At 34.7% G+C, this 20,707-nt stretch overlaps 1 protein-coding gene across 1 annotated transcript in view; it reads right to left on the bottom strand.

The window, feature by feature from the left end:
- Positions 1-20,043, bottom strand: part of PHYHIPL (phytanoyl-CoA 2-hydroxylase interacting protein like) — an 87,729-nt gene extending 67,686 nt beyond the window's left edge. The window contains exon 1 of the mRNA XM_047071729.1: positions 19,938-20,043. Coding sequence (XP_046927685.1) covers positions 19,938-20,043 — 106 coding nt within the window. The remainder of the gene's footprint in view (positions 1-19,937) is intronic.
- Between the last annotated feature and the right edge of the window lie 664 nt (positions 20,044-20,707).

Here is a 20,707-nt window from a genome sequence, read left to right as displayed (position 1 = left end):
TTTTTCCTGGAAGGTGTGATCTATACTCTCCCTGTGTCTCATTCCAGTTGGTGTGTGCCATCTTTGTACTCTCCCTCTGCTGTGCTCCAGAGTGTCAGTATCTCTTACGGGGGAACCATTACATGCACCTGTTTTTGCAGCTGCTGCCCTGATACCACTTGATTGCTTGGCTCTGGAGGCCAAAAGTGGGGAAACAGTCCCATGGGACTGTTAACAAATAGAGAGATAGTTCTTGGCAGACTACAACCCCCATAGCACCACACAGATAGCAAACTAAAACACATCCCCAGTCTTTCTGTGAAAGAAGCCTACTTGCTTATCCAGGAGCTTTGGCCTGAGAGGCAGGTTTCTTCTGATTTGGCATACAACTAGGAGCCTGTGGAGCTGTTTTCAAGGAATAGAGGCTGATAGATATATTTGTGCCTTCCTGCTGCCTTGCTCCAGCTCACCAGTATCTCCCTCCAAGTAAGCTTAATATACCCTGTCTGGAATGCCAATGTTTATGGCTGCCACCAGGGGAAACCTATACATTGCCTGGCTCTGGTGGCCTTCAAGTCCCACAGGACTGTAACCAAAAGACAAAGAGTTTATAAGTGGCTATCACCCACAGCAAGAGTCAACAGAGACAGCAGCTCAGTCTTTCAGTGACAGTGGCCTATTAGCTTATCATCATAAATATGCCTGAGGGGTGGATTTCTAATTAAACACACATCTAAGAGCTGACAGTAATCCTTCCAGTGACCTCAGAGGGCAGGAGTTATCTCTGCAGTCTCCCCTGGCTGCACTCCAACAGACTGCCACTATCTCCCAGAGGCAAACTTTTCTCCCAGAGACAAACTTCTACATACATTTGGTACCATGGTTTCTAAATCTGGGACCTGGTTTGTGCAGTTGCCACCAGAGGATGCCCCTTACTTGCCTGCGTTTACCTGAAGCTTGTGTTCTTGAGTTCCATAGGATTGTAACAATCAGATACAGTTCTTGTCAGGCTACCACCCTCAGGGCACTGCAAAGACAGCAGCCTAAACACCCCAGCCTTTCTATTAAAGAGACCAATTAGCTTGTCCTAGAGCTTTGGTGTGAGGGGCAAGGCTTCAAAAACTAGGCTTCAAAAACTAGACTGCAATAGTAGACAAACAAAGGCATTACATAAAGAGGTCAGTCCAACAAGGGTATATAACATTTGTATTTAAAAATGCACCTAACACAGAGGTCTATATACATGTCAAATATCAACAGACAGCAATACAATTATAGTAGGGGAATTTAATACCCCACTTACATCAATAGATAGATAATCAAGACAGAAAATCAATAAGGAAAACATAGGGCTGAAAAGACATATTAGACCAGGTGGGCTTAACAGATGTAAACAAAACATTCCATCCCAAAACAACAGAATACGCATTCTTCTGAAGTACACATTCTCCAGTATAGATCATATGTTAGGCCACAAAAAAAAAAGTCTTAATAAATTTAAGAGGACTGAAATCATATCAAGTATCTTTTCTGGCCACAAGGATATGAAACTAGAAATCAATTACCAAAAAAAAAAAAAAAAAAGAAAACAGAGAATTTACAAATATATGGAAATTAAACAACATGCTACTGAACTTCCAATGAAACAAGGAAGAAATAAAAATAAAAAAATACTTTGAGACAAATGAAAATAGAAATACAACATAGCCAAAACTTATGGGATACAGCAAAAGCAGTTCTAAGAGAGAAGTTCATAGTGATAACGTCTATATCAAACACAAGAACAATTTCAGATAAATAACCTAACTTTACATTTGAAGAAACTAAAAAAAAAGAAATGAAGACCAAAGTTAGTAGCAGGAAGTATAGACTAAAGCAGGAATAAATAAAATACACGCTAAAAGACAATAGAAAGGATCAATGAAACTTGTTCATTGATAAGAAAAACAAAACTGGTAAACCTTTAACTAGACTCACCAAGAGAAAAAAAGAGGACACAAATAAGTAAAATCAGAACTTAACAAGGAGATGTTATAACTGATACTATAGGAAAATAAAGGATCCTAAGGGACTATTATGAAAAATTACATGCCAACAAATTGGACATTCTAGAAAAAATGGATAAATTCCTAGCAATATGTAACTTACCAAGACTGTATCATGAGAAATAGAAAATCTGAACAGGGTGATTATTAGTAAAGAGATTGAATCAGTAATCAAAAACTGCCCAAAAAACAACAGTCCAGGACCAGAAGCTTCACTGGTAAATTCTACAAAACAGTCAAAGAAGATTAATACCAATCCTTCTTAAACTCTTCCCAAAAAATGGGAGAGAAGACTTCTAAGTTCATTTCACAAGGTCTGTATTACCCTAATACTAGAACCAAGCAACTATCCCACAAGCAAAGAAAATTACAGACCAATATCCCTAAGGAACATAGATACAAAATCCTGAAGAGAATGTTACCACACCAAATTCAACAATACATTAAAATAATCATATGCTGTGATTAAGTGGGATTTATTCCAAGAACACAAAGATGGTTCAACACCTACAAATTAATACGGTATACCATATTTACCAAACAAATGATAAAAATCATACGATCATCTCAAATATGCATAAAAAGTGTTTCACAAAATTTGACATTCATTCATGACAAAATGAACAACTAAGTTGGAACACAGGGAATTTTTCTCAACATAATAAAGGCCATCTATGACAAACCCAAAGCTAACATCATACTTAATAGGGAAAAGATTAAAGCTTTTCCTCTAAGATTGGGAACAAAAGAAGATGCCTACTCTCACCATACTTACTCAAAATAATATTGGACGGCCTATCAAGAGCAATTAGTCAAGAAAAATAAATAAAAGTCACCTAAATTGGAAAGGAAGAAGTGAAACTATCACTATTTTCAGATGGAGTGACATAGATAATGCTAGACTCTATTAAAAAAAAGTTAGAACTAAATTCAGTAAACTGCAGGATGCAAAATCAGTATAGATTGCATTTCTATACACTAATAACAAGATAGCAGAAAGAGGAAATAAGAAAACAATTAAGATACAATTGTATCAAAGAAGAATAAAATACCTAAAATGAACTTAATTAAGGTGAAATATCTTATGCTGAATTTTATAAAACATTGATGAAAGAAACTGAAGACACAAATAAATGGAAAGATTTTCTATGTTCATAGATTGAAAGGCTTAATTAAAATTGTTAAAATGTTCATATTCCCCACAGTAATCTGTAGGTTCAATGCAATCCTTATCAAAATTCCAATGGCATTTTTACAGAAATAGCAAAAATGATCCTTAAATTCGTATGGAACCAAAAAGATCCCAAATAACCAAAGTAATCTTGATAAAGAACATAGCTAGAGACACCACACTCCTGATTTCAAACTACATTTCAAAGCTATAATCATCAAAACAGTATGGTATTGGCACTAATACTGACACAAAGATCAATAGAACAGAATAGAGAGGTCAGAAATAAAACTGCACATATATGTTCAATTAATTTGTGAAAAAGGTTTCAAGAACATACAACAGGAAAAGGACAGTTTCACTATCCTATGTCACACAAAAAGTAACTCAAAATGGATTAAATACTTGAATGGAAGATCTGAAACCATAAAACTCTAAATAAAACATAGTCAGTAAGCTTCCTGATACTGGTCTTGGCGATGATCTTTCGGATTTGACGCTAAAAGCAAAAGTAACAAAAGCAAAAATAAACAAATGGGACTACATCAAACTAAAAAGCTTCTGTACAGCAAAGAAAATCATCATCAACAATATGAAAAAACAAAACCTACTGAATGAAAGGAAAGGTTTGCAAATCATATATCTGATAAGGGGTTAATATTCAAAATATATAAAGAACCCACACAACTTACTAGAAAAAAAATAATCTGATTAAAACTGAGCAGAGGGGCACCTGGATGGCACTGTTGGTGGCAATGTAAATTGGTGCAATCACTATGGAAAACAATATGGAGGTTCCCCCAAAAATTAAAAATAGAAGTACATGATCCAGCAGTTTCACCTCTGGTAGTTTATCTGAAGAAACAAAAAGATTAATTCAAAAGGATATTGCACCTCCATGTTCATTTCAGCATTATTTATGACAGCTAAGACATGGAAACAACCTAATAAATAAACAAAATGTGATATATATATATATATATGAATAATTACTCAGACATAAAAAAATAATGAAATCTTGCCATTGGTGAGAACATGGATGGACCTTAAGGGCATTACACTAGTGAAACAAGTCAGACAGAGAAAGACAAACGACGTATGTATAATCAAAAAAAAAAAAAAAATGAGCTGGTGGTTTCCTGAGGCAGTGGGGTGGAATGGAGTGTGGTGGAAAAATGGGTGAAGGGGGTCAAAAAGTATACATTTCCAGTTATAAAATGAGTAAGTCATGGAATAGAATGTTCATCATGGTGACCATACTTAATACTACTATACTGCATATTTGAAAGTAGCATGAGTGTGGATCTTGAAGTTTCTCATCAGGAGAAAAACATGTATAACTATGTATGGTGATGAATGTTAACTGGACTTACTATGGCCATCATTTTGCAATATATACAAATATCAAATCATTACCTTGAATAACTGAAACTAATATAGTGTTATGCCAATTACATCTTAATAAAAAATATGTTTCAGAAATGTTTTTGATGCTAAAGAAAGAGTATATAGGGACGACTGGGTGGCTCAGTCAGTTAAGTGTCTGATTTCAACTCAGGTCATGTTCTCACGGTCCACAGTTTGAGCCCCACGTTCGGCTCTGTGCTGACAGCTCAGAGCCTGGAGCCTGCTTTGAATTCTGTGTCTCCCTCATTCTCTGCCCCGCCGCCATTCATGCTCTATCTCTCTCTGTCACTCAAAAATGAATAAACATTAAATAAAGAGTATATAATTACGTGATATAATAATATCCACCCCTGAATGTTGGGTGGATTCATTTATTACAGATATGGCTTGTTGTACAAAGCAAGATGTGTAAAAATAGAATAAAAATTTGTTGTTAAAAGTTTTTTGATCTTGTGCCCCTATATACAAAAATGTTGAGAATGTATATAATTGCAGTCAACTCTTTAGAAATTATATATACATACAACCTTACTGATATGTTATGAGCATTATATACTGGAAAAATAAAAACATAAAATATATAATTTAAAATAATTTATTTTTACTTATTAGTAAAAGATATATATGAATATGTGATTTTATTTTGATAATCTTGGCTTAATATTTTGTGATATAGCAGTTCAAACAACCAGCTCTGAATTTGATCTAGATATCTTGTTTTAAGGGTGTCACATAGGAAAAGATATCACAATAGAATACGTATATCAGAATGGAAAAAGTACACCGTGTCTTACGAAACACTAATATTTTTCATTTCTTTTAATTATTATTTTTTAATATGAAATTTATTGTCAAATTGGTTTCTATACAATACCCAGTGCTCATCCCAACTCATTTTTTTAAGTTAATTTATTTATTTTGAGAAAGAAAGAGAGAGAGAGCAGGAGTGGGACAGGGGCAGAGAGAGAGGGGGAGAGAATTCCAAGCAGGCCCAATGCCAACATAGCACAGAGCCCAAGGCAGAGTTTGAACCCACAGTGAGACCATGACCTGAGCCAAAATTAAAAATTAAGAGTCAGACAGTTAACTGACGGAGTCACCCAGGCACCCAATACTAATATTTTTCATTTCTCAATTCCATATACCAATTATATAAAGGTATCTCCAGCACATTCAGTATACATGACAGTTTGATATACCTGAAATTAATCTCTGTCTATATATATATATATATATATATATATATATATAAGATTAAGCATTTTTTTCTTATTTTAGCTGAGATGAAAATAAATATTAATAGAAGTTCTATTACTCTGGGGTTCATACACAATATACCCATGGTATTTACATAAAACTTTTGAAAGTTCTTACATTATAAAAGTAAAGTGCATAATTTCCCCCCCAAAAAGTAGTACAGTACAACAGAAAAATGAAAATCAGCCATGTGCAGACCCTCAGTGATAATACAAGACAATAAAAATTTTAAAAGCAATTAAAATGAATTCTGGCACCAAAATAAATTATACCTTATACTGTTAGTATAATAACATTACCTAGTGCAAACATTTTACAAAACTACATTTTAATCTGACAAAAACAATTCTGGGTAAAATTTTTTTTTCCTTTCTCTTTTCTTACACTATCACACCTAGCTTTCTTAAGAGTCACGTTTTACTTAAAAACAGTGCTTTTGGGGCGCCTGGGTGGCTCAGTCGGTTGAGCGTCCGACTTCGGCTCAAGTCATGATCTCGCAGTCTGTGAGTGTGAGTTCGAGCCCCGCGTCGGGCTCTGTGCTGACAGCTCAGAGCCTGGAGCCTGTTTCAGATTCTGTGTCTCCCTCTCTCTCTGCCCCTCCCCTGCTCATGCTCTGTCTCTCTGTCAAAAATAAATAAACATTAAAAAAAATTAAAAAAAATTAAAATTAAAAAAATTAAAAACAGTGCTTTTAACATTTCATAAGAGATTTGTGTGCTCAAAGAAATACAGAAATGTTGACAGAAAGCTGGACAAGCTTTGCAAACTCCTAGGTAAATGATACAAGTACAGCATTCTGAGTGCTTTTGAAATTTGTCAGCACAATTACAATTTAGCTACCTTTGAAATTACCTACAAATAGATGAAGCTAAAAATATCTGAATTTCCAGTGTCTAATATATACTTTCATAGATAAAATTTTCATATATAATTTAAGAAACCATGATTCAAGACAATTTCGTTTATATTACATTTCAGTGCCATTTTGCCTTTCTGTCAAATTCTTCTGAAGGAAACAGTTATAAGAAACTAGAGAAACGACAGAGAAACCCTATTGTAGAGAAAATAATTATTCTTTGATTAATGTGTTTTGTGAGTTTAGATTTCATGTCAGGCTTAAAGGATAGCATTTCTGTGTTTTAAAGTGCAATGAAAATAAGTAAATAAAACACACACACATACATTATTTGTGCTAAATAGCATCATGCATGTATCCAGGGAAATATATTTAAGATTTTCATTAAAATATTAATACATTATAATGAAACCAAGAGGATTTTGTATGTTAGATAGCTAAAGTTGTAAAGTATTAATAATACAGGCAAAAAGCTGGAAAAAATATTCTAATTATTAGAAGTACAGTGAAGAAAAAGTTCATTGTTGACCATACGAAGCTTTTGAAATATTTGTGAAGCTCTCAGAAATATTCATACAGATGAAGATACACTTTTAAAATACATGGTGCAGAATAAAAATTCTGGTAGAGGTGGTTAGATTGTTTTTGGAATATTTATCACTATTTTGACCTTGAATTTTATCACTGTAAACTGTGTAACTGGAATTTAAATGAGGAAAGCTTTTAGCAAAACAAGTAGCATAAACAGCAAATCCCAGAACCACCATTCTTTAGTGATTATGTTTTCTTTTTTTTTAAATCACTAAAAAAACAACCAAAAAAGGTATATCAAGCTTCATGGAAATTAATATTGGATACAGTGAATTGTAACAGAAAAGAACAATATATAAATATTCTCAACCCTCAGCCTATCACAGTTTGAAAAAGTTATACAAAAATTATATTTATTAAAATGTCAGGCTTATCTAAGTTTAAACACAAAGAATCAGCCAAAAAAAATTAAGTGTAAGAAAGACCATGTTCTATTTAGGCTAGCCATTCAATAAAAACCCCTAGAGAACATTAAAATTAGTGGATTCAAAGTCAAAAGAAAATCTTAGAAATATACATTCAGTATGAAAGCCTTAGAAATACCTTTGGTGAAAATTTTAGTTTATCTTTGGGCTCCAGTGTCATTATTTTTCTGCTAATTTGAATTCCCAACAGTTAATTTATTTTATGCACTAAAGCCTATGTTGCCAAAGAGGGAAAAATTAATCCAGTATATTTCCACAGTAAACACAGAAAATCATATACTTATTCCCCTTCCAGTCAAAATAAGGGGAAATCTATCAAGTACAGAGTTTAGGCCAATTGTGTTTCTTCCATGTCAACCGCCTGAAATAACCACACCCAAGCCAAATTTAATTATATCAAAAGTAATTAATTTTCAAGTGCTCCTTTTAGACCCCACATAAAAGACACCAGCATTCAAATTTACTTATTCTACTGAGCAGTTGAACAATTTGACATGGATCCAAAGATTGACTACAGGGTGAAGTAAAGAAAACCTAATAAAGGACAAATAGGAGGAACAGAAAACCATCTTGAAAAGGACTACCAAACTTTCATCTTTATCCTCAAAATCCCTGCCTATGAGACACAGATGGACATTTCTAACAGCCTTCTGGTCATCTCCATCTAGGTATTACACAGGCAACCTAAGTTGTCCAGAAAAAGCTTTATTTAATAGCTTGTTATTAAGGCTACTACTTCACATTTCTTCCAACTAACAAACTACTTTATTTACTGGTATCAAAATACGTCAAATCTCCCAATTAGCAAATTTAGTCATCACCAACAGCTCCTTTTTTATATCTCTCACTTCCAGTTTAATCACAGCCAACAGATTTTTACTTAGGCTTATTAAATCTTGCATTTTTGACATTGTAACAAATATGTTAAATTAGTAAACTGTTATCAAAAAACTGGAATAAAACATTGGTACATGTCTGAAAATGCAGAGATAAATCCTTCCAATTTAACTGAATGAGAATATGAATGTGGCAGATCTTTCCACTTACTTTTGTAGAAGTTTCTCAAACAGATAAATTTAAGAATGCTAAAACAACACACAATGAGGAAGAAAATTTTAATGTCTAAGTCAGGTTTTTAACACATCATAAACTAAATTGTCAGAAATACTGAGACACCTCTATTAAGGAGTAGAGATAAAATTTTTTAAATCTCAGGAATGGTAGCTCCCGTAAAAGCTATTGCCAACTTTATTAAGTAGTAATTGTTTATTAATAAGAACTGGATATTAAGATATTTCAAAATAGTTTTAAGTAATCGCATATAGACCATGGTTTAAATTGAAGGAGTTTCTTTCTGAGATAATTATAATGCTATGAATAAAAAATTTCAAAATTTATCTTTCATACCAAACTTAGGTGACTATCTTGATAAAGATATGTTTCAAAAGAAACAAGAAATACTCTGAGGAGAATGCTGGTGCTATTTTGATTGTGATTGCTTTGAATGTGTATATTACACACACACACACACACACACACACACACACACACAATGGAATACAACTTGGCAATGAGAAAAATGAAATCTTGCCATTTAAAACAACATGGATGGAGCTGAAGGGTATTATGCTAAGTAAAGTAAGTCAGTCAAAGAAAGACAGATATCATATGTTCTCACTCATATATGGAATTTGAGAAACTTAACAGAAGACCGTGGGGGAAGGGAAGGAAAAAAATTTAGTTACAAACTCAGAGGGAGTCAAACCATAAGACTTTAAAAATTTTTTTTAATGTTTATTTATTTATATTGAGAGAGAGAGAGAGAGAGAGAGAGAGACACAGAGAGCATAAGTGGGGGAGGGGCAGAGAGTGAGGAGAGAGAATCCTAGGCAGGCTCCACGACATCAGCACAGAGCCCGAGGTGGGGCTTGAAGTCACGAAACTGTGAGATCATGACCTAAGCCAATATTAAAAGTCAGATGCTTAACTGACTGAGCCACCAAGGCGCCCCAAACCATAAGAGACACTTAAATAAGAAAACAAACTGACGAATGGGGGGGGGCATAGGTGATGGGGCATATAAGAGGGTACTTGTTGGGATGAGCACTGGGTGTTGTATGTTAAGTGATGAATCATGGGAATCTACTCCCAAAGCCAAGAGCACACTGTATACTCCATATGTTAGCTAACTTGACAATAAATTATATCTAAAAAAACAAAATAAAACAAAAATGAATTTTAAAAATAAAAAAGAAACAATACTTTATTAATTTAAAAACACTTTAATAAAAATTAAAAATAGAAACACCACACAATCTAGAAATTCCACTATTAGCTATTTACCCAAGGAAATCAAAAGCACTAACAAAGATATACATATGCACACCTATGTTTATTTTACCATTATTTACAATAGCCAAGATATGGAAGCCTATACAATGGAGTATGACTCAGCCATAAAAAAGAATGAGATCTTGCCATTTGCTACAACATGGATATAATTAATGCTCAGTGAAATAAATCAAAGAAAGGCAAATACAATATGACTTCACTTATATGCGGAATTAAAAAATAAATGAATAAACAAAAAACAGAAACAAAATACAGAGAACTGATAGTTGCCATAGGAGAGGAGGGTATAGGGATGTGTAAAATGGGTAAAGGGAAGTGGGAGGTACAGGCTTCTAGTTATGGAATGAATAAGTCATGGGGATGAAACCTACAGCAAAGAGCATAGATATAGTCAGTGGTATTGTAATAGCGTTGAATAGTGACAGATGGTAGCTACGCTTGTGGTGAGCATAGCATAAAGTACACAGTTTTGGAATCACTATGTTGTATACCTGAAACTAATGTAACATTGTATATCAACTATACTTCAATAAATATAGGAAAAAAAACGTTTGATAAACATCTTTCAAATATAATGAGCAAACTAATTTGATTATTGAGGCCTTTAATAAGCTGAAGAAACTCAATTTGATAATAGTCACAATGTTACCGAGCTTATAAATGCAGATGAATTGTCAGTAATGAAACTGATCCTTACAGTTAAGATTAATCATGCAAGTAAAATAAATTTAACTCTTCTGAAATTTTAAGAGATCAGCACAAAGGTATAAGCTTTTTAAAAAAAATGTTACCAAAAATATTTCAGAATATTATAAGATACATTATTTTCTCACTGAACAATGAAAAAATGAACTGACGAACAGATTCGATCACCTCCCTCCAAAAGGACTATTTACTTTTTGATTCAACTCTGAAAAAAAACAACTTACTAATTCTATTTAGTCTGGATCAATTTATTTGAAGAGTATCCTGAGAAAGCAAAATGAGTTTATAAACATTAGCATTTGTCACTACTTATTTCTATGAGGTAGAATTTCCTACGCATAATACAATAAAAATAAAATACATAAGTGGATATTGAGGCCGATATAAAATAGCAACTTCCATGTATAATTGCTAATTTTCATTTCTTACTATATCCACTTATTGACTTTATTGGGAAAATGCTGTTAAGTTTGAAATTACAGGATAAATATATACTAATTAAAAGCTACTTTTACTTGTTGGAGTTCTGCAAAATGTTAAAAAAAAGGTTCTCTAAAAATTACAAGCTTTGAAATTTATTAACAAGATTTCAGACAAGATAAATTCAAACTCCTAACCATGGCATAATCTAGGTAGCCTTAACTAGTTTTCAGCTTATTTTCTCATAACAAACACTTCTTTTTTCCATCAATACCAAATGTTATATATTGCTAGAACATACATGATTTTACACCTTTATATATGCTCTTATCTCTATCAGAAATGCCCTTATTCCACTTCTCCTGGAAAATTTTTATTTTTATTTTAATATCCAGAAAAAATTTTTTGCTTCCTCTGTGAAGCCATCTGAGACACTCAAGACAGAATTACCTACTTTCTCCTCTACACTCTATTATAGTATCATCATGTTATTATATTTATCTATTTAAATTTATTGTCTCCCTAAATGCCAGTGAATCCTTTAAATGCAGGATCCAAGTTATATTCATTTTTGGATCCTTTTTTTTTCTGTTCTTAACACAGATCCTAAAGTTGGAGTACATGTACAAATACACAGTAAAAATTACATGTAAATAAAAGAACAAAAGGAAGCAAACTGGTTAAGTTTAGTGCCTAAAAATTAATCCAACAAGAATAGAATGGCACTGTCCTCAAGCTATTATACTCAAAGTACGGCCTGTAAACTACTTACCAGGCTCTGATGAGATAAAAAAAAAATTAGGATTAAACATTTGGAAACTTTAATAGGAATTTGACAGAGATTTTCATATCTGTTGAATCTTTTTTTTTTGGACTTTTTAAATTTTACTTTTCTAATAATTACTTTTATTATATTTTTATAAAGTATCATTCAGTGATAGATTGAATATTGAAAATAAAAACCAAAATACAGATTTAGAAGCACTACATTAGACTATGAAAGACAGAAAGAGGAGTAACACCTTGACATTTTTCAATGAGAATTTGGTTTACAAGGAAGAATATGATGTACACACAACTGTTGTAGTAGTACACATCATAACTATCCATACTTCTCAAAGTCCACATCATTATCTTTGACACTCTAAAACCTATCTATTGATAGAATTGTTAAGTGTACCTGGAAATATTAATGCATAACTAGTATTTCTTTCTAAAGTTATTTATACGAGGACTAGATTTTAACTTAAAATTAGGGCTTGCTTCTTTCACTGCCTATCAGACCCAATGGCATAGATCACTACCCATTTTGATTGACTCCATACAGAGCTAGCCAGCTTTCTACTGCTCTCTGCCTGACCCCAGTAACATATAAAATCAAAATGATTTTACAATTTTTTTCAGATTCTTCTTTCAATATTTTCATTCCTACCAAGAAAGATTAATTTATTTTCTCAATACTCTACATTAGGAGTTGGCAAACGTTTCCTCTAAAGGACCAGATAATAAGTATTTTAAGGCTTGTAAGCTATATGGTCTACTGTCACAGCTACCTCGCCTTTCTAGCAAGAAAGCAGCCACAGACAATATCTAAACAAATGGGCATAGCTATGTTCCAATAAAATTTTACTTACAAAACCTGGCAGCAGGTGTTCAATTTGGACCAAGAACTGTAACTTGCTGATGCCTCTTCTATATCATAGGTATAACTTTAAAATCAATCATTAAGAACCTATCATATAATATTAAAAAATTGTCATTCTTGTTGCATTTATTATCAGCTTTTAAAATTTTAAATACTGACAGATTCACCATCATTCAAGCTAAAAAAGAAAAGACACTGTTTTTCAAGAAAATCACATTAAAGATATTGAAAAAAATGTTTGTACTTTATCTTTAATGGCACATGTCTAGGGAAGCTACAAGCCTTTTATACTATTATCAGATAGCAAAACTCTCACAGGCTACAGAAAACAAAAGAATTTATTTATAATATTTGCCACAACCACTAAATAAACAGCATATAAGCAAAATTCCTCACAAAGAAGCCCTTTAAAAAAATTTTTTTTTCAACGTTTATTTATTTTTGGGACAGAGAGAGACAGAGCATGAACAGGGGAGGGGCAGAGAGAGAGGGAGACACAGAATCGGAAACAGGCTCCAGGCTCTGAGCCATCAGCCCAGAGCCTGACGCGGGGCTCGAACTCACGGACCGCGAGATCGTGACCTGGCTGAAGTCGGATGCTTAACCGACTGTGCCACCCAGGCGCCCCAAAAAAGCCCTTTTAAAATGAACCACAATCTTGGTGCGAATAGTTGTAAACACACAAAACTATGATTCAGAGTATGATGCTTTTTGTTCAACTCACATAGATGTGGAGGAACTTCAAAAATGCAGAGCTCTTGACTACATTTTTAACAAACCTGGAATGTAGATTTATTTCATCTTTAGGTTTCAAAGTTGACCTTCTCCAACATGTAATCACTCCTTTCCTTTAAGGGGTGAGACACAAAGCTGATTAGAGGTCACTCTAAAACTGAAGTCAAATCCTAATCTTGCCTTTTCCACATAAATTCTAGTCTCCCCTGGTGGAATATATAGTTCTATGAACAATTCTCTTTCTCCTTCTAGAACTGTTTTCCTCAGAACATAAGAGGAATTACTAAATGTTTAAGTTTCCAAGGAAATCGCTTACTGTTAGATTCTAAATGTCTTAACATAAATGTTCTTTTCCCTTTTATGTTCAATATCTCTGAAAAGTCTTCTATGACTTCAAAACTACCTTTAGACAGATGACTCAAAAATCTCTATTTCACAATCCTCTATAAAGTATCAAGTGGCTAATTTTTATCTAGTAATAGGTATCAAAATACTATCATTGGATTATGGGTGGCCCTTTGAAGAGTGAGAATCAAGCAAAATAAGAGACTAAAAAGAATGTAGGTGGGTTCTCTTGTGGGCATCCATGTTGAAACATGCAGTATATAATAATGCTCTGAGAATATGATTTCTGTGACGAAAGTGCCCCTGAAAAAGGGATTAGGATATATTTGGATGTCCACGGAGGTCTAAAATTTGAGGTCTAAAAAACTGTCATCATGATGTCTAAATATTATTTCCTTTCTCCTTTGTTCCCTGTCAATGATTCTTCTGATTTCCCAGACTTAAAATCCTTAAATTACTCCTTATCACTTTTCATTTTGCTTGAAAATTCAATCACAAAGCTTATAATTATTTTTGCATTTCTTTTACACCCTTCCCATTCACTATCCTTCCATAAGGATGCTGCCTATTTTTCCTGTTGAGAATTCTTCAATATTTCTATACATTTCTATTAGAAATCTTCCACAAATACTGATTGTACTTCTCAAATGTATGTATATAAAATACAGCTTGCTTAATAATTAACAATACAGTTTATCTACTGTGTAATAATAAAATTATGTTTAAAAGTGTTAATGAGGCAAATGCTTTCAACTAGTAAAAACAGAATTTAACAGTAAATAGATTCTTATAGAAAAATTTAACAGAAATGGAAAACAAACCCAAAAAAGAGGCAAATGCTGTAAGGAAAAACTAAAATTATGCATTTACTAAGGGCAGAGAAGAAAAACCAGAAACCTGAAGGATTATCCTTACTGTAGTAATTGATGCAACTGCTGTTTTTCTGAAGCCCCGGATAATATTTACAAATAATCAATAAACTCTACTTACATAAATTAAGGAAAAAATCAAGATTGGGCCTAAATGAGGGGGAAACAGCAGTGAAAAACTAAGTGACTTAGAAGTTGTCTAGGTAGCGTTCTATAGAGTGAAATTCTGACTGCCTTACCTAGGCAACAAAGCAAGTTGCCAGTATTACTACTTATAACATATCAGTTATTCTACCACTGGAGGGAGTCTGGTCACATATCCTTTGATGTGACTTTTTTTACTCTCATAACTTCCTTGTTTTCTCTGGGAATGAATTAGAACCCCTACCAAGAATATGAATTGGTTTAACAATCTGATGACTTTCAAGCTTTCTGTTTTAGCTTTTATTTTATTTTTGTTATGTTCCATGTTCACTAATTAAAAATTTACAGCATCTCTATAGTCATATCTGGGTCAAAGAAATGAATCCAGAGATCTCATGTGCTGGTACATATGCATACTTAGAAAAATAATCATAAAGAAAAAAAATGTTAAATCAAGAACAGAGAAGGGCTCTGATACAAATACCTACTCAAAACAGATATCAAGGTCACAAAGCACGTGAAATGCAGCAAACAGCAGGTCTGAAGTAGAAGCTAAAAGAGCTTTTAGGATTAAGGCTGACAAGGCTATTACTGATAGGATAGAAAAATATAAGCAAATGAGAGTACTGTAACTGTGGTTTTAAAATTAACTATCCTTTTAAAATTCAGAGTTAGCAGTTTCCACTGTCTACTCCTAAAGTTGAAGGGGCATAAGAAGGATTTACTAAGTAAATAAAACACTAATGAAATGAAAAACAACAAAGATCTAAACACTGGACCTAAATAAATAAATAGATAGATAGATAGATAACAGTAGTTCAACTCAAGAAGTTATGTGAAGAATAGTCCATTTATAATAATAATTATTCTCTATTTTGTGTCAAGAATTTTGTGAAATGATATGAAATATTTCATTTAATTATTTTAACAATCCTACAGGATTGACATTACTATACTCATTTTACATGAGAGAGCTTAAAGCTAAAAACAAGTAATTTGCCTAAGGTAATATATCTGTCAAGAGCCAATACTCTGTCAGAGGTCCATCTGATTCTAAAATGGTATTGCCACTATGGTATATGAAGGTCAATGAGACTGAACAATGACTACCTTATGTTCTTGTATTATTAAAGGTAACAGTTATAAGTACTCTTCCTAGATGTCTGCTTCAGAAAATGTCATTACAGATTATCTAATACAGCACTGTATTAACTATTAAGCATTTCTGTGTTATTTTGTTTCCAAAGTTAAAATTTGTTTAATTCACATGTCAATTGCATAAATAAGTCATAGCTTATTTTTAATTTAAATATATATAAGTAAAAATTAAAAGGAATTTACCTTTTTAAATATGTAAAAAAGAGAAAACCTTTTTTTTCCTTTCCTTCACAAAACTATTGTCAGACACAAAGACATAGAAATCTGTCAGGTTCTCTCTGTGCAATTTCCTTAAAATGTACTCCTTTGCTAAGTAGCATCATAAACTCCATAAATCATATCTAGGCAGTCAGAAAATAATCATGGAAATAACACTTGTTAAACCTAGGAAAGCTTGAGGGTGGATTTAAGTGCTATACAACAAATTAATTTTGTGTTTTCTTCCTTACTATTATAACAAGAGTGCAGGAAGCTTGAATGCATAAAACAACATATATATAATAAATCTTTCCCTTTCAGCAAGAAAAGAAAGTTTATATATATATATATATATATATATATATATATATATATATGTGTGTGTGTGTGTGTATGCACACATATATATGCATAATTTTTAAAAAATGAAGAGAAGTAGAAGTAATGTAGAATTCTATGCATGAAGCTGGGGGCTGTTCTGTCTTATCACAAGTCAATTAAGGCCTCAAGTATCCATGTGAAGAAACAAACTGGAAATGGGTTCCCATATTATCGATGCTTCCCGTTGAGTAAATTTTTTTTCCCTTCAATTTCTTTGGAAAATCCACAATTAATGTATATCAACTGGAGGATACTTCAGCACAGCAGAGATGGAGGAACAGAAACACTCTCCTACTTACAACAGAGATTCTAGAAAGTACTAGATCTACAGCACATCTTCAGAGGTTTCCTAATAGAAGTCTATTCAGAATCCTCATTTTGAACTACAGGTAACATCTAGACAGGGACCATGTACTAGCACACATGCCTAGGATAAAAGTACACATGAAATAACGTGTGTGTAGAAGAACCTCCCTATTGCTTAATTTAAAAACCCAATTATATGACTGCTTGGATTCTATTCCATATTCTTCCAACTGTTAGATAGTTGGAGAAACTATGGAAAAAAAGAAAACATTGTAAATTATTGCAAATTATGTAAACAGATTAATTTATAAGAAATAGCAAGTGAAAGAAAAAACATACAAGAGCCAAGGAAACAGAAGAAAGACATACAGTTCACCAGCAGTTATAACTCTTAGTTGGCCAAATATGCAAAACACTATAAAATTTTAAAATCTATAAGTGGAGAGAGTAAAAGGAAATATATATTTAACAAAACTATATTTTCTCCTATTCTATTTCATTCCACTTCCAAGAAATTAATGTTATGCTCATTTTTTCCCATCTGTGAATAGAATAGAAAAAAGTAAAGAGCAAATAAGACAAATGTATATCTGTGATTGTAAAATTATGAAAATTTATCACTTATTATATACTTAAGCATGTAACAGATCTTCTGCCACATCCTAATCTTTCTGTTATATATTTACAAAAGTAAAATAATGACACCTGAGAGGAAGTGAAAGGAAGTAAAGGGAGTAAATAGTACCTAGCTGAAATTTTCTCAATATAAAATTTGACAAATAAGGTCTGCTTGACAAACTTAATGCAACGTTTTTTAATTTTTCTGCCATAAAAAACTATATATTTTGGAACTGACATGTAGTGTCACAAAATAAAGTTAGGCATTTAGTAACATCTCTACATAAGCTATTCCCAGTTTTTTACACATCTTTTAATAGAAGAGTTAGCTCTTTGTATTTGTTGATATAAGATATTTAATAAAAATGAAACCCTATTCATTTAATCTATGTTGAATTATTAGAAGCCTGTAAATAAGTAATTTTCATAGATACTGCTTAGTGCTAGCACTCCCCAATTAAATGTTACATAATTTGTTCATTTTGCAGGATTCATAAATATGAACTGAAACAACTAAAAAACTATTACCAAAATAAAATGGAAGAGACCACAGTAAATGTAGCACTAGTTTCTGTACTCTACATTACTAACTTTGTAAACTTCATAAAAAAGAAAAACAACTTTATTTTCTCCATTATCTTTGAAACATGTGGCAAATCCAATTTTAAGTATTAAGATCACTGTGTTCTTGAGGGACAATTATGAATTGCTTATTTCCAATAACTACAGTAATAAGCTTTTGATAAATCATTGAAATAAATGAAAACGAAATCTATTTTGGTTTTCTATCAAACCAATCTAGGAAAAACATTTACAATGGTTAACACCAGAAAAAGTCACTTCACAAAAGCATAAACTAAAACCAATACAATTTCTTATGTGGTATATTAAAAATAATCTCTATAGTCTAATAATGCAAGTTTATATGTGGAATGCCAAAATGATTACTTCTGTTTAGATGCCATAAATATGTGCAACTATTACTACGGTGAACTAAGAATAAAGAAATTATGAACAGCTTTTGCAAGAGTATTTATCCATACTACACCTTTTTCAGAAATTATTTCAAAGTGGCTTTGGCTTCAAAGGGCAATTATTGTGTCCCAAATTTATTAATAAAAAGAAATTCCGTGTTCAGTTGACCTAAACTAGACTGTATACCAATGCCAAACCAAGTTATCATTTAAATGACTTTGAAACAAGACCTCTGCTCTCTATTTGGATTACATACTGATAAATTTTATGACTTTGTGGTCACCACATATCTCTACATAATCTTGACCAAAAAAAAATATTTTTAAATCATCGTCTGCATACATTGTTAACGGATTCCATTTATAGCCAAAAAGTGTTTAGGGTCATCTTGACAACATGTAAATTGTTTTTCCTTTGTCAGGTGTCCAATTTTACAATTATTTGGTCAATGACTAATCAGATGAGTTTTTTTTACAAATGAAGTTTTGTTCCACAGACGGACTCTTCAACTACTCCAAATAACACAGAAGCTACCCATATTGAACACAGTACTAGCTTATCTCTTTAACGCTTAAACCTGTGTTCAATCACTTCCTTCGGAGACTGCCAACTTTAACAATAGAATAAGCTACATAATATCAAGACACAATGGTGAATACTCGCCACAGATTCTGTACCACAGCAGATATGCCACTTCACAGATTTTTGAGTTTCTGAATCACAGCCCCAAACCACGAAGCTTGTGGCTGTCCTTGGTGCTGAAACGCACTTTTTCCCCGCGCCCCTTCACTGAAAAAAACCGTCATTCCAATCCCTATTTGAGAGCATAAAAAGACTCCTGAATTTGGGAGGTGGGGGTCTGAAGATGAGAGGTTTAAAAGGGAAATGATAAGTTTCTGGGCCGAAAATGCTAACTAGCATGTGCAGGTGGAGAGGGGAAGGAAGGGGTGCTAGAAACATCCAGAGGGCATTTTCCCTACGGTTCCGGTAGACCCTGGAAACCCGGACTGCGGCACGATCGGAAACGCCTCGTCCGGGGCAGGAACGGCGGGCGGGAACGGCGCCCTCGCCCGGGCAGCTCCTCGGCGCTGGGCCAGGCGGGCGAAGACGGCGAGGGGCGCCGCGGCTGGAGACTACGGTGACTTTCCGCGCCAACGCAAGAGCCCTGGGGTCCTTTTGTTTCTACTGTCTGAGGAGAGGGCGGATGAGCGGAGGGGTGCCCCACCTGTATTTATTTGTACAGGGGAACAACAAAAGACCGTGAAGCCCTGGCTAGCAGGGTCAGCAGAGCCGGGGCGGCCGCGGCGCCTAGGCGCGGGCTCGGCCCCTTTCCTCACAGCCCCCGTCGCTCTTACCGTCCCGGTCGCACAGCTGAATGGCCTCCAGGCTGAGGTTTTTGATCACCTCCTCACAGGGGCTGGTGGGGCTGTTGAGGGTATGATCCAGGCGCGGCACCTCCATTTTCCCAACTCCCTTCTCAAGCCCGCCTGCTTCGTATCCAGGCTCTCTCGACGGACCGGGTGGGAGAGAAGGGCGGGAAAGGGAAGGGGAGTGTCGGAAAGAGGGGAGGAGGCCTGGGACGCGGCTCCGGAGGGGCGAGGCTGAGCTTCCGGGCTAGAGAGCCGCGGCCGAGGCGACGGCCGTGGCAGGAGCTCCGGAGAGTGCGCGGCTCGAAGAGACTGAGAGGGACCTGGCGCGAGGGCGAGAGGAGCGCGCTCCCGGCGGGGAGGAGACGCGTCGCGCGGGGAACGTGAAGGCGCGGCGCGCGCACGCGCGTGAGAGGACGCGCCCACCTGCTGGCGCGCGGCGCTCCTCCTTCCTGCGCCCCCCCCCTTCCCCCGCCCTTCCACGCGCACGCGCCCCCTGCTGCCCTCGCTCCTCAGCCCCGGCAATCCCCTGAGCTAGGTGAACTCGCGGGAACTGCGGGTTGGTGGGGGTGCGTCACGCTGGACTCGCCCTCTCTCCTGGTGAGGTTGATTTAGCTTCTTTTCCCTCGTCAGTGTCAGTCGTATCCAGGTTGGCACTGGGGCGTCTGGCACTGGGGAGGTGAGAGGGAGCAGATTGGTTGTTTTGAAGGACTGGAAAAATATGCGTCCAGACCTTTTGTATACGGGTTCGCGGAGCC

The sequence above is a fragment of the Lynx rufus genome, unplaced genomic scaffold (assembly GCF_022079265.1).
Source record: "Lynx rufus isolate CCGP_SWC_20201006 ecotype Redwood Valley unplaced genomic scaffold, mLynRuf1.p SCAF_11, whole genome shotgun sequence".
NCBI lineage: Eukaryota > Metazoa > Chordata > Mammalia > Carnivora > Felidae > Lynx > Lynx rufus.
Note: the sequence above shows the minus strand (reverse complement) of the source record. Positions and strands in the feature narration are given on the sequence as shown.